This window comes from Lepidochelys kempii, chromosome 10, assembly GCF_965140265.1.
Source record: "Lepidochelys kempii isolate rLepKem1 chromosome 10, rLepKem1.hap2, whole genome shotgun sequence".
In the NCBI taxonomy this organism is placed as follows: Eukaryota; Metazoa; Chordata; order Testudines; family Cheloniidae; genus Lepidochelys; species Lepidochelys kempii.
The window spans coordinates 16,742,783-16,755,487 of record NC_133265.1 but is presented as its reverse complement, the minus strand read 5'-3'; the positions used below and the strand labels follow the sequence as shown (position 1 = coordinate 16,755,487).

The 12,705-nt window shown below is 39.2% G+C and overlaps 2 protein-coding genes across 6 annotated transcripts in view; both read left to right on the top strand.

Annotated features, from left to right (window-relative positions):
• The window catches only part of MOSMO (modulator of smoothened), a 50,548-nt gene extending 44,510 nt beyond the window's left edge, over positions 1–6,038 (top strand). Inside the window, exon 3 of the mRNA XM_073362201.1 lies at positions 1,998–6,038. Coding sequence (XP_073218302.1) covers positions 1,998–2,182 — 185 coding nt within the window. The 3' untranslated portion in view covers positions 2,183–6,038. The remainder of the gene's footprint in view (positions 1–1,997) is intronic.
• Positions 6,039–6,227: 189 nt separating this feature from the next.
• VWA3A (von Willebrand factor A domain containing 3A) overlaps positions 6,228–12,705 on the top strand; it is a 65,414-nt gene continuing 58,936 nt past the window's right edge. For 4 of the 5 annotated variants that reach the window (XM_073362196.1, XM_073362194.1, XM_073362200.1 and 1 more), the window contains exons 1-5: positions 6,228–6,392; positions 9,069–9,160; positions 9,450–9,576; positions 10,847–10,971; positions 11,272–11,346. In XM_073362196.1, coding sequence (XP_073218297.1) covers positions 9,096–9,160; positions 9,450–9,576; positions 10,847–10,971; positions 11,272–11,346 — 392 coding nt within the window. In that variant the 5' untranslated portion in view covers positions 6,228–6,392; positions 9,069–9,095. The remainder of the gene's footprint in view (positions 6,393–9,068; positions 9,161–9,449; positions 9,577–10,846; positions 10,972–11,271; positions 11,347–12,705) is intronic. The other variant, XM_073362197.1, reaches the window with a different exon arrangement.

Sequence of the window (12,705 nt, the reverse complement as noted above, 5' to 3'; positions counted from 1 at the left end):
ATAAAATGTCTGCCTGGAATACACATAAGGCTCATAGAGAGTGGGGGATTTTTTCAACATTCATATGTGAAGAAACAGACAGGAAGCAATAAATTTGGACAAACTGAAGCTTTCTAAGTGTATTAAAGCAGGTATAGATAATGTAAATGTAACTTTCCTCAGTGCTGTACAAACCCATCACTGGCTCATCTAGAGGGACTAGAGCTCTTGTCCAGTTGTGAGCTGAGTGGGAATGGGGAACTGCTGGTTTTGTCTCTGGAGGCTGAGGAAGCATAGCAGCTGGAGCCCACACGTTTTCCACAGGATGGGAAGGTGAGGTAAGGAGTAGAGCTTCTCTGGAGCCACTGCTCTTTCCACCAGCTGGGAGTGGAGTGTAGTGTAGAGAACTTTGGTACAGGACTTTCTGTACTCTACACAGGAGTAAGGCCCAGCATTAACTGATTGATTGGCAGGAGGGAGGAGCTTACATTAATTACTCTTATTCAGGTGGAGGCAGAATTGATTGGGGGTTAAATTGATTTTTGAGGTGGCTAGGTTTTAGAATTGATTTACGAAGGCGGGAAGATGATTTGGTGTAAGTTAGGCTTAGTTTTTGTGGGAGCAATGCAGGTTTGTTTGGGGTTTTTGTTTTTCTTCACCCAAAGTAGTAGGCTTAGTTGTTGGGTCAGTGGGTATTGGAAATTCTTAAAGTTAAATCACAACGAATAATTGTATTTCAAGATAAAGCATAAAAGTTAATTTGCAGATGCAAAGAAAGCCTAATAGTTGCCTTGTATGACTCTACCACTTAAAATTCTGTATCTGCCCAATACTATTTTTCACCTATTTATATAGTCTTAAATACAGCGTCAAAACAATCGTGAAGAAAATCTTTTTATCATGAAGAAAATCATGTTGCTTCATAGAAAAGCCATGTCAGGACATGATTTTATGCCTTGGTCAAGATCTTGGTATCTTGCAGACTCCATGATCAATACTAAATAGATTATTTATGCCGTAAGCACTTACAGAAAAACAGAGGATGTCAGCAGAGCTAGACAATATTGGATGCTGTGTCGTGCATTTGGGTAAAAATGTATTGCAAGGAATGTCAGCCCATATTAGTATCTGAAGGAGTGAAACCACTTATGTAATTTTAATAAGTAGCTTTTATAGTGACTGGTATTTTTTTGTGTCCACACAAAGTGATATGTGTTCTAAGCAACACCATCCATGCATATTTATATAACTGTGCAAGTGAAATTAAAAAAAAATCAATTGTTTGGTGCTCTGTATTTGTGTAGTCTGAACTTGGAGCCCTTTACAGAGGAGGTTAGATTTCAACAGAATGTTTTATTTATGCTCTAGGCTGTGTGTCTCAGCATTTAGAAAACAATGGTTTATTTTAATTAATCTAAAGGAAACTAGTGGCGCACAACTGTGTTTTCTATTGTTATCAAAATATGTACAGAAAATGTGTAAAGGATTTGTGTGGCAGAATAGGAGAGGGCAACTACATTTGGGGAAAAGGGAACTCTTCAATAACGGAAAGTGAGTTTCTTCAATGTTGAACGTTAGTCTACATTGACTTTTAGGGGGAATGACTACCTGTAAAATGCTCTGAGGCATGATGATCGGATTAGATTAATGAATGGTGGAAGAATGTGTCCTCCAAAATTCATCTTTCTTTAACAGTGATTCTTGCTCTTGTGAACATAGTTCAAATGATTAATAAACTGGGGGCGAGGAATGAACTTTGTGCCATTGCATACTGACAGGAACTTCAGTCTTTGTTTCACCTTCCTCTGGAACAGAGAGCAGGGATCCGTTAAGATCAGGGTATGTCCCACATGATCAGTTTCCTGTGAGTTAGGCATTGGTGGACCTCAGACCATGTTTTGTTCTGTGTTAACAACAGAAGGATATTTGTTCACTCTTTTCAGTATTTGCCGTACAAACTGGCAAACATTTTGACTTTCAACAAGATGCTAACTTGATTTTGTTTGTTTGTTTTGCAGTGATCCTATTCTGCATGGCAGCCCTAATATTTCCAATAGGATTTTACATCAATGAAGTTGGAGGTCAACCATATAAATTGCCCAACAATACAGTGGTTGGGTCCTCATACGTACTGTTTGTCTTATCAATTTTCTTTACAATAGTGGGACTTCTATTTGCCGGCAAAGTTTGTTTACCTGGCTGATGAATATCTGAACTGCATGAGTTTGTGTCAGAGGAGAGCAAGATATCGGAGTTGCATTCTCAGGAGAAAGCCTAGATCAGACTATCAAATGCTTACTGAAAAGAGGAATGCTTTGACTTGTTCTTACTATGCACTTTGGATTTTAAAAAAAAGAGAGAGAGCCTTTCCCATAACCAAATACAGACATCATTGACTAATCTCCTGAGCATATTAATGCAGTCAGGTCTGCACTGTGATAGGGACTAGTGAAGAAGAATGCTTTACACTGAGAAGCATATTGCCCCATGTTACTGTATCTGTTTTTAATGTCTAACAATTTGAAAATCGAAGTATTTATGAACCTTGTGGTAGACCAGAGGGTTGCAAAGGAGTTCAAGTGAGGCTGGCCTCACAATTTAGGAGATTAGCATTTTACATCTTCTTTCTGATGGGCAGAGCCTTTGGCACCAAAATGAATCCATCTTGCATTACTGCACCAAGAAGCCAATAGATCAAAATATGTTCTTTACAATGTATGTAACAAAAAAAGATGACACACATCCCCCTTCAGCTGTAGAACAACACTAAGAAACTTTTTTTTGGGGGGGGGGGAGGTTCTTTATATTTATATACATATATATATATTTTGCTGATGCAGTATACTGTGTGTGTGTGTGTGTGTGTGTATATATATATATATATATATATATATATATATATATATATATATATATATATATATATATGTATATGTATATATACACACAAACAGTTCCTGGAAGATAACTCAGAATGCTTTGCTAGCAGAACACTGTGGTGTGCAAAACTAGAACTCAATAGAAAAAAGCCATTTCTCTGAAGGCCACATACCTGAGAGTCTTCAGTTTACCTCATTCTTTGTAGCAGCCCTTGATTTTAACAGGTTTTTGTAACAGGTACAAACAATCCCATGCCTTTCTAGGTGCAATTTTAAGTTAAGCTAAAATTCTTTGTATGGTAATTTATTTGTATATGAGGGTAGAAGGTGAGATCACGTCATACCTTAAAGTTAAAATCCTAATTTTGGGAAATGGACACTATTTAAATTATTAGCAACTGTTGTACAGGGAGTCTCTTTTCTACTGCTTTGTTTGTTACATTAACAATGAATTTATTTATACATGTTCAAGCACAGCAATTTACCATAGGTAAATTTTTCTAATGCATATAACATTCAGTGTTTAGGTCAACCTGTAAAAACACTGTTCTGTAGTAAAGCTGGATGAATTTATTTTCACTTGTGAGTATTAGGTTAATTCATCTTCTTTACCAAAAAATGAGCAATATAACTGTTTTTTAATGTCCATATGCCTTGTTTACTAAAGTTGAAGATAAAAATGTGGGCATAAGGACCACCTGGATTCAGAGTGTAAGTTTTCCCCTGACATCAACTTTCTTTAAATACAAGAATTGTATAAACCTTGGATCCATGAATAGTGCTATATACTTCAATATTCACTTAAAATCTGACCTTTATTAGCACAAAACTTAGATTGATGTGTCAGGAAGCTTGCTTGCAGGATCAAGCCCTTATTCCCCAGTTAATATTTAATCTTTTTGTGGGCAAGTATTGACAAACGTATCTCTTGACAACAAAGTGTCTGTCCAAATGTACTTATGAAAAGCGCTGCATTACTTAAACTTATGCTTTTATAAGGCATAAGTGAAACTGAGTGCATTTTTCTGTAAGAATGATAATATTGTTTCTGAAATGTATTTATATTTTGGAAAAAGAACAGCTATCATGGCAGAAACAAGTGTTAGAAATGAGATACTTTATACAATTATATTGAACTGTGTGCCATTAGAAGTATTTTAGTGAGGAAAAATTACCTGATTGATGTTTTGGATCACTTTCTCTCGGTTGTAGAAAATCTCTCTTATCAGTTCACTCACAAGCCGAAGGAAGCTTTCACATCAAAGTCTCTCTAAATTTTTCTGAAGTATAAGAATATACAGCGAGATTCTCATCTAGAACTGCTAGTTCAGATTTGATTGGTTTCTAATTTAGATTCTGATCTGGCAGTCATAGCTGCACAGGCAATCCAAAGCTTCACTGATATCAGTGGAGCTGTGTATATGGATGCAGTCTGGGTGGATCCAATTGCAGGACAGGGGTCTAAATGTTTTCAACAGTATTATAAGATTGGTGGTATAGCCTGATATAATGTGTTAACAATGAATCATAGCTCACTAATTAATTTGATAAGCTAATAGCTTTTTTCCCCCTCAGAAATGTCAGTCTTATTGTAAATAGTTCCATAAAATATTTTAACTGGATCACAGACATGGGGGCGGGGGAAGAGTTTCTCAGCTGCTAAGAATTTTCCCCCATGTTTACTTATTTCAGTTAGTGACATCCTGTATAATAATATTATTCATTTAAGCTTATATTTAAAATGTATTACCATTTAATTAAAAAAAAAAAAAACTTATTGTGAAGCATATCCAGTCCATGAATGGCTGGCTGGAACCTTAGTGGGTAGCCAATCCTATGAATCATTGAAAGACAGCATAGCTTCAGCTAGCAGACTGTTTTAGTTAATATTTGGGCATTTCAGTCTACAACTAGATGGATCCATTTGCATTAAAAATGTCCCTGTGAGTGAAAAGAGACAGCTGTCAATAGTTGCTTTTTTAATAAGGTCACTAAGTACTATATAGTACAGTATTAATTTATAGCAGAAAATCATATCTTGTAAACTGTATATAAAACACTGTTCTATGGTGCAATCGTTTGTCAAATTTGTCATTTTGTTTTAAAGTTGTATGCATTCTTTTCATACCTAAGAGCATCACTGTAAAATCTGCTGAATACTATTTATAGGTTTTATTTGCACAAGGATTAGTTTTTAAACTACAGGAAGTTCCTGTTGAACATGCCTAAACATCTGTAGACTTTCAACTCATTAAAGCAAATGCTTCAGTATGAATCTTCTCCAAAGGTGGTAACCCATGTTACATGTTGTTGTTTACATAAACTTTTCAGACTCTGCCAGCTGTTTTATATATTTTGAAGGACAGCTTATTCTATTATAAATCACCGCACACTCTTGTTTAATCTTCATTTCATTATCACCTGAAAGGTTTAATGTCACAGCATAATGCAATTTGTGTATACATTTTGTAGTTTTATTTGGTTAACCTCAAGTCCTAATCAGAAACTTAAAATACTTTAAAAAGGAAAATTGTAAATGTGTCTGTATAACGCTTCTTGGAGACAGAAGGAATAACTCACTAGAAGCTTTTTTAGTTTCTCTGTGGAGCAGTGTGTTTCTCTGAAAGCATTTACAAACCCATTCACCCTTTGACTTTCATTGCTGAGCGTCTAGGCATTTAACAACTGGTCCAAAGTGCTGGTAGTGTGTAACAACGCTAGACTTAATCCTGCTCCTGCCTTTACTCAAGCAGAACTCTTTGGGTTAGTTTCAATGGGCGTTTCTCTTGAGTGACACGCTCAGCGGCAGGATTAGGCCCCTCGACTCCATGGACCGGGCCTGCTGTTTCAGAGCCTCTGTGTAAGCATTGCAGCCTATCCCTGGACATGCCCATTCACCAGGAAGCCTGGCTCCGCTCTAGGCTGGCCTCTGCAACCGGTGCGACGGATGGAAGAGAGGAAGGCAAGAAGTGTCTGCCACTCGCTCGTCCGGCCTCGGCGTTAGCGGTCACCTTGCTCCTGGGCGGCAGGAAAGTCTGTGCTGCAGCGGCCTCCTCCCGCAGCCTCGGACACTCTTCAGGCGCTGGTGGCCAGGCACCTGCTACTACGGACTGCGCAAACGAACAGACTTTTCTTCATTGTATTTTTGTTATCGAGCAAGTTTATCAAAATAAATTGTCTACGACAGGCCTGGCCCCGTCTGCACTAATTGCGAGCGGCGCCTGCTGCAGCCTCCGCTGGAGGCGGCCCTGGAGAGCCGCCCCCAGCCCCCCGGCGAGGCTCCTCCACGCCCACCCTGGCCGGCTTGCAGCGCCGCAGCCCTGCCCAGGGGACCGTACCACTACCTGGCATGGGGGGACCCGGCCCCCTGCCGGGCGGGGAATAGTTTCTCCCGTTTCTCTTAGCAACGCGGTAACACACAGCTGGGCCGCAGGCGGCTGCGGCTGCTCCCCTGGCGAGCGGCGGCTGCCCTGTTCTCCCCTGTCCGGCGCGGCTGCCGGCCGGCCCGCCCCAGCCGCGGAAGGAGAGGAGCGGGTGAGGCCGAAAAGCTGCCAGCGGCGGGGGGTTCTTGCAGAAGCCGGGGCGAGCTGAACTCGAACGGGCTCGCGCCTGCCCGCCCAGGTTCAAATGCTTCAGCCCCCTCTGGCTGCGCAGCTCGCGAGTCCCCTCAGGGGCGCCTGGGCTTCCCGCTCCCGCTGACGGCGCTGGGGGTGTCCGGCCCCTGGGGGTCGGGTCCTTGCTCAGCGGGAGGAAATGTCAGATGAGATCTAATGCAGATAGTCAGTGGTGTGGATGGCTGTACGCTAACTGAGGTTACGTTGTATGCAGGGTGGTTGTAGCTGTGTGGGTGCCAGGGGAGGAGACAGAGAAGGTGAGTAAGGGAATATCTGGTGTTGGACCAGCATCTGCTGGTGAGAGAGACAGGCTTTCCAGCTCCTCTTCGGGTCTGGGAAATTTACTCACAGCTAAATACAAGGTGGAACAGAGAGTTTAGCATAAGTCATTAACACGTTTCAAGGGGCCAATCAAGGTGAAGTGGCCTGATAACACCTCTCCCCAGTCATAGGGAGGAAAGGAAGGGGGGAATTAGCTGGTGGGGGCTTATTAGTAGGTTATAGATTGTTATCATAAGCTACAAATCCAGTAGCTACTTACGCTTATCAATCTGTTCCATCTTGGATTAAGCGATGCCATTCCGAGTAAGTTTCTCAGACCTGAAGAAGAGCTCTGTGTAGCTCGAAAGCTTGTCTCTCTCACCAACAGAAGTTGGTCAAATAAAATATATTTCCTCACCCAACTTGTCTCTCAAATAGTTAAACTGCCATTGTTATTGAATTACACGGGACAGTCCAACCAAAAGATAAACCCAAAGTACCCATGGCTAGTGTGCTGGCCTGGGTGTCTGATGACGTCTAAGATCCTTAAAAAATTGCATTTGTGCTTCATACTGGCAGCATACCCTCAGTCTTATTTTTTTAGCCTGAGTCTGATCTATATGGGGTCGGCAGGGGACCATCATTATATAACAGAAAAGAGACTTGAAGATGTGTAAACTGAGTTTGAATAAAGAGCCTGTAAGAAGATTGAAATGTTAGTTTTAAATTATTTATGCTCTGTAAATGATAAAACTAGATTGAAAAGGGGAAAGGAGAATTTTTGGTTCCAAATCAGGAGTGACCTGAAAATTGTAAACCACTGAAAGAACTGTTTGTCTGTACAGTATTCAGTGTATAACAGAAACAGACTAAACAAGCAAGTTAGACATATAGACCTAAACTTTTTTGTGTCATCTTGCTATGCCAAAGCAGAATACATTTAAATGGTTGGTTTTCTCTTAAATATCCTGGCAAAAATATTAATTTAAAAAATAAATACCTTTATCTGCATTAAGAAACATAAAACCAGAGTAGCAGATTGCCTCTGTGACAGTAGCAACAGGCATGCCCCTGTTGGTGATGCAACTGGCACATAACTAACCCTAAAGCTATAGGTTTCAGAGTGGTAGCCATGTTAGTCAGTACGAGCAAAAAGAACGAGGAGTACTTGTGGCATCTTAGAGACTAACATTTATTTGAGCATAAGCTTTCGTGGGCTAAAACCCACTTCATCGGATGCATACAGTGGAAAATACATAGGAAGATATGCACACACAGAGAACATGAAAAAATGGGTGTTGCCATACACACTATAAGGAGAGTGATCAATTAAGGTGAGCTGTTATCAGGAGGAGAAAAAAAATCTTTTGTAGTGATAATCAGGATGGCCCATTTCCAACAGTTGACAAGAAGGTGTGAGTAACAGTACCGTGGGAGGGGGGGAATAAGTATGGGGAAATAATTTAATTCCAGGACACCATTAAATTAGGCTTGAATAAAGACTGGGAGTGGATGGGTCATTACACAAAGTAAAACTATTCTCCCCCCCCCCACCCCTGCCCCGACTGTTACTCACACCTTCTTGTCAACTGTTGGAAATGGGCCATCCTGATTATCGCTACAAACAGTTTTTTTCTCCTGCTGATAATAGCTCACCTTAATTGATCACTCTTGTTATAGTGTGTTTGGCAACACCCATTTTTTCATGTTCTGTGTGTATAATCTTCCTACTACTGTATTTTCCACTGCATGCATCTGATGAAGTGGGTTTTAGCCCACGAAAGCTTATGTTCAAATAAATTTGTTAGTCTCTAAGGTGCCACAAGTACTCCTCGTTCATTTTCCTAAGGCTATAGTAATTCTCTTGGTTGCTTCTAGTGATGAGAAGTCAGATGGATTCAGTGAGTTGTGTTTTCATAAGCTCTCTAACTCCTTCCTATGTCTAATTCTCAGTTGCAGAGCTCTTATTTTTGGTGGATTTACCATTCTCCTTAAAGAGTTGTATGACCAACATACAAAATTTTCCACAATTTTGAATACATATTTTACTGGATAGAACCCTTGGTGAATGACTTCTTGCAAAATGGTTTCCAAGTATATTATATAATAATAATAATAATTAATAATCAAATAACTTCCACTTCTTTTTTTAATTTTCTTGGTCACAGGCACTGCATGCAATATAATTAAGTACGTGGTTTCTGTTGATTTGTATCTGTGGGACTATAGTCTTAGGAAAGTGATATTTTATATAAATGCTTGATACATAGCTTTTATTCTTGATATTCTAAACTTCCACTCTTTAATGCTATGTCTCTTTTTTTTTTTTTTAAAGAAGGTTAAATCTTTGGTCATAAATACAATGGATGCACAAACAAGAAAAATGGCTCAGTTACTGGACAATGATCAGTTTTTGGAAAAAGTAGGGTAAGGATGTTGTTGCAAAATCCTTAGGGGAAATGCTTAAATGGAAATGAAATATACATTTCTGGTGATGCAAACTACATTTTTTCATGCATATGTATATTGGGATGCTTAAAATGGAGCATAAGAGTTCTTAGTTGTTCAACAGAAACCAGAATGTTTAATTCTTATGGGTAAATGATGAACTATTTTATAAATGGACTATTTGACAGTGCGACAGCACTCTCAGTGATGCATACAACTGCCGCTGATACAGACTAACACAGCTACCACTCTGAAACTTATTTTGTAGGGTAAGCGTGGGATCTGGCACAGTTCCAGTGAGAGGCCGACCATCCTGGCATGATATTACAATAACAGATTTGGAGCCCGATAATGGATTACTGGTTACTCACATCAACCAGACACAAGACCTTCTGGTAAGCAAATATCACTATCACGGATATCCTTCACTTCTTGTCCCCTCCTACACCGTCCAAAAACTTCTTGGATTGTCTGTGCACTGCTGTATTGCTCACCCAGCAGATATCAGGGTGATTGAAGTCTCCCATGAGAACCATGGCCTGTGATCTAGTAACTTCTCTTAGTTGCCAGAAGAAATCCTCGTCCACCTCATCCACCTGGTCTGGTTATCTATAGCAGACTCCCACCATGATATCACCCTTGTTGCTCACACTTCTAAACTTAATCCAGAGACTCTCAGGTTAATGGCAGTCTCTGGACTAGCTAGGTCAACCATTATAATAATTCTTTTAATTTACATGTTGCTGTGTTTATCAGCTATTCCTGTGTTGTTTAAATTCACAAAATAAGATTTTTCTGACTGCAGTTTTCACCTGCCTTCTGCTCCATGGTTTGCTTTTTCACATATTGTGGGGTTTATATTGAGAAGGAAATGAGAGCAAATACTATTGAGTATCTAATTTTCTGTACTTTAGGTATCAACTTCCATGAATATCAGTGCTTTACGTCAGCAAATGTATATATTATACACAATAAAATCATCTCCAGTGTCATTAATGGTTATTCTCTTCTCCATGTAACAACAGAACTCTTGTATCTTCCTACCTTTTTGTTGGTTATTTCTTAAAAAATAATAAAGAAAAGAAAGAGAGAGGAATAGCTTATAGTTCTTTTTGATTCTATGAATAATTAAGCTATTATGAAACAGGAAAATGAAGGGGGACAGTGACCTCTAGTGGCATCACAGTGATTTATTTGTTTGAATACTTCATGTTGAATTACATGCACAGTAGATGCTTGTTTGCAGCAACACCTTGTAAGTGCAACCACTGCTTATGAGCAACATTTCCCCTGAGAACACTTTCCATACTGTGAATTGTTGACACTCCCCATAACAGCAATAGTCACGTAGGAGCAAAAGGGCACTAGTATGTTGCTACTAATAAGCGTCTAATTTATTATGTTCCAAGAGGAAATAAGAGACTATAATGCCTGTTGGAACTATGTAGCAGACACCTTCTTTGGTGTCTGCCATAATACACCCTAGGCAGCATTCCTTCTGTTCTAGATCCCAAGGCCTCCTGCTTGCTGCAAGTGGATTTGTATCAATGATTTAATTACTAAATAATACCTCTTTCCTGCCATCCCTCAGAACTGGCAACATTTGAACAACACTTGCTGTTTCTAATCCCTACCTTTAACTTTTCTCCTCCTTCTGATCTACAGAGAGTGCAAAAGAGGAAAATGCAATCCAGTGAGGTGCAAACCACAGAAGAATGGCTAAGAGACCACAGTTTAGAATCCATGCAATTAACGTTAGAAGATCTCCTAAAGAAAGGCAATATTGTCTTGTGAGTACAGTGCCATCCCTTCTTAATCTATCAGTTTGCTTATGACAGGTTTCAGAGTAACAGCCGTGTTAGTCTGTATTCGCAAAAGAAAAGGAGTACTTGTGGCACCTTAGAGACTAACCAATTTCTTTGAGCATAAGCTTTCATGAGCTACAGCTCACTTCATCGGGTGCATCCGATGAAGTGAGCTGTAGCTCACGAAAGCTTATGCTCAAAGAAATTGGTTAGTCTCTAAGGTGCAACAAGTACTCCTTTTCAGTTTGCTTATATTATTCATGTTAAATATATACTTCATTCTAGGAATTCAAGAAATGCCACAGAACAGATAGAGTTTGCTGCCAAGACAGTTGTTAATTTTGAAGCCAAGCTGTCTGAGTAAGTATATAATATGTGCTACAGTTTCAAAGTATAAGAGTGATTTCCTTCCTCCAAACTTAGATAGTTGTAAAATGAGATTTTTTTCATGTCTGATGTTGGGCTGGATCAACCCTGGAGATGCAACAAATGAAACATAAACAGCCGCTTTGAAAGCTTCCCCCATGCTGCCCCTCTAGTGTACCTCAGTGTTGAAAGGCAATCGCTGGGGAATATGGGTTCGCTCGGTGTCCATTAGAACCCATGGTGGTTTTTGTGATGATACCTGTCAAGTGGGATCTTAACAATCAACTCACCTCAGATAGGCCTCTGAACATCCATCAGATGGGTAATGACTTTTGTTTGCTATAGACCTGGGTTTGTTTCAAATTGATGACCTAACAGTGAAAGGCTATATAGCCTGTTATGAGACCTGAGCCACATGGCCTGGTGTGCTAAAAAAGTGTGTGTGTTTTGGGGAGGGAGGAAGAAACTCTTTTCTTTGAGGTTTGAAGGATGAGCTCTTTCTACATAAACTTCTGCTCATTTACAGTTTATAATCAACCACAACAGCAATAAAGTCACTAAAATTGTGAGACAAACCCCAAAAATCAAGGACATTTACATTTAAAGAACAGATCTGATAAATATGCTCAGTATACTGCAGAATAATATTATAGTAATCCTTTCAATCTTCCATAAATACATATGTCTGATAGTTCCTAGGTCTACTGCCATATATCAGGTACAGAGACCCAGATTCCTCAGGATGCTCCTTTTCAGGACTTGCTATTTGTGCATTGTGAATGAGCTGCTTGCAAAATTTTGGTCAAAACAATTAAAAATAGGCTTGCATTCCAGGGAAGTAAAGAGCTTTTTCATAAAAATCCTTTCTTTTAACTTTTTCTCAGTTCTAAAACCATGAGCATGGTGTTAAAAAGCAAGTTATTTAAAAATAATTCTTAAACAGTTTGTTCTAGGGCTGGGACAGCAAATGCTAAGTTTCACCCCAATTATAAATCCTTTAAAATTGGTTAAATAATTGACAAAGAGGTTTTGTAATCAAATCACCAAAACATTTTTCAATACTGATAAATTTGCTCCTTTTGTCCCACAATCAAGAGACTTTACCATTTAAAAAAAAATCAGTTTGTATGGTTTGAATTAAATAAATCTCCAGCCAATAAACTAAATAGATAGGATGAATTGACTTGACTTTTGGCTGAACTTTCCTTCATCCATACACACACACATCACACACTTTATCCAAACACAACTAATTAAAGAGCATTCTGTTGATCTCATTTTTTTCAAGGCAATTAGATATTTAAACAATAAACAAGTTTAGAGAAAGAAGTATTTAAATAATTAACACTGCAG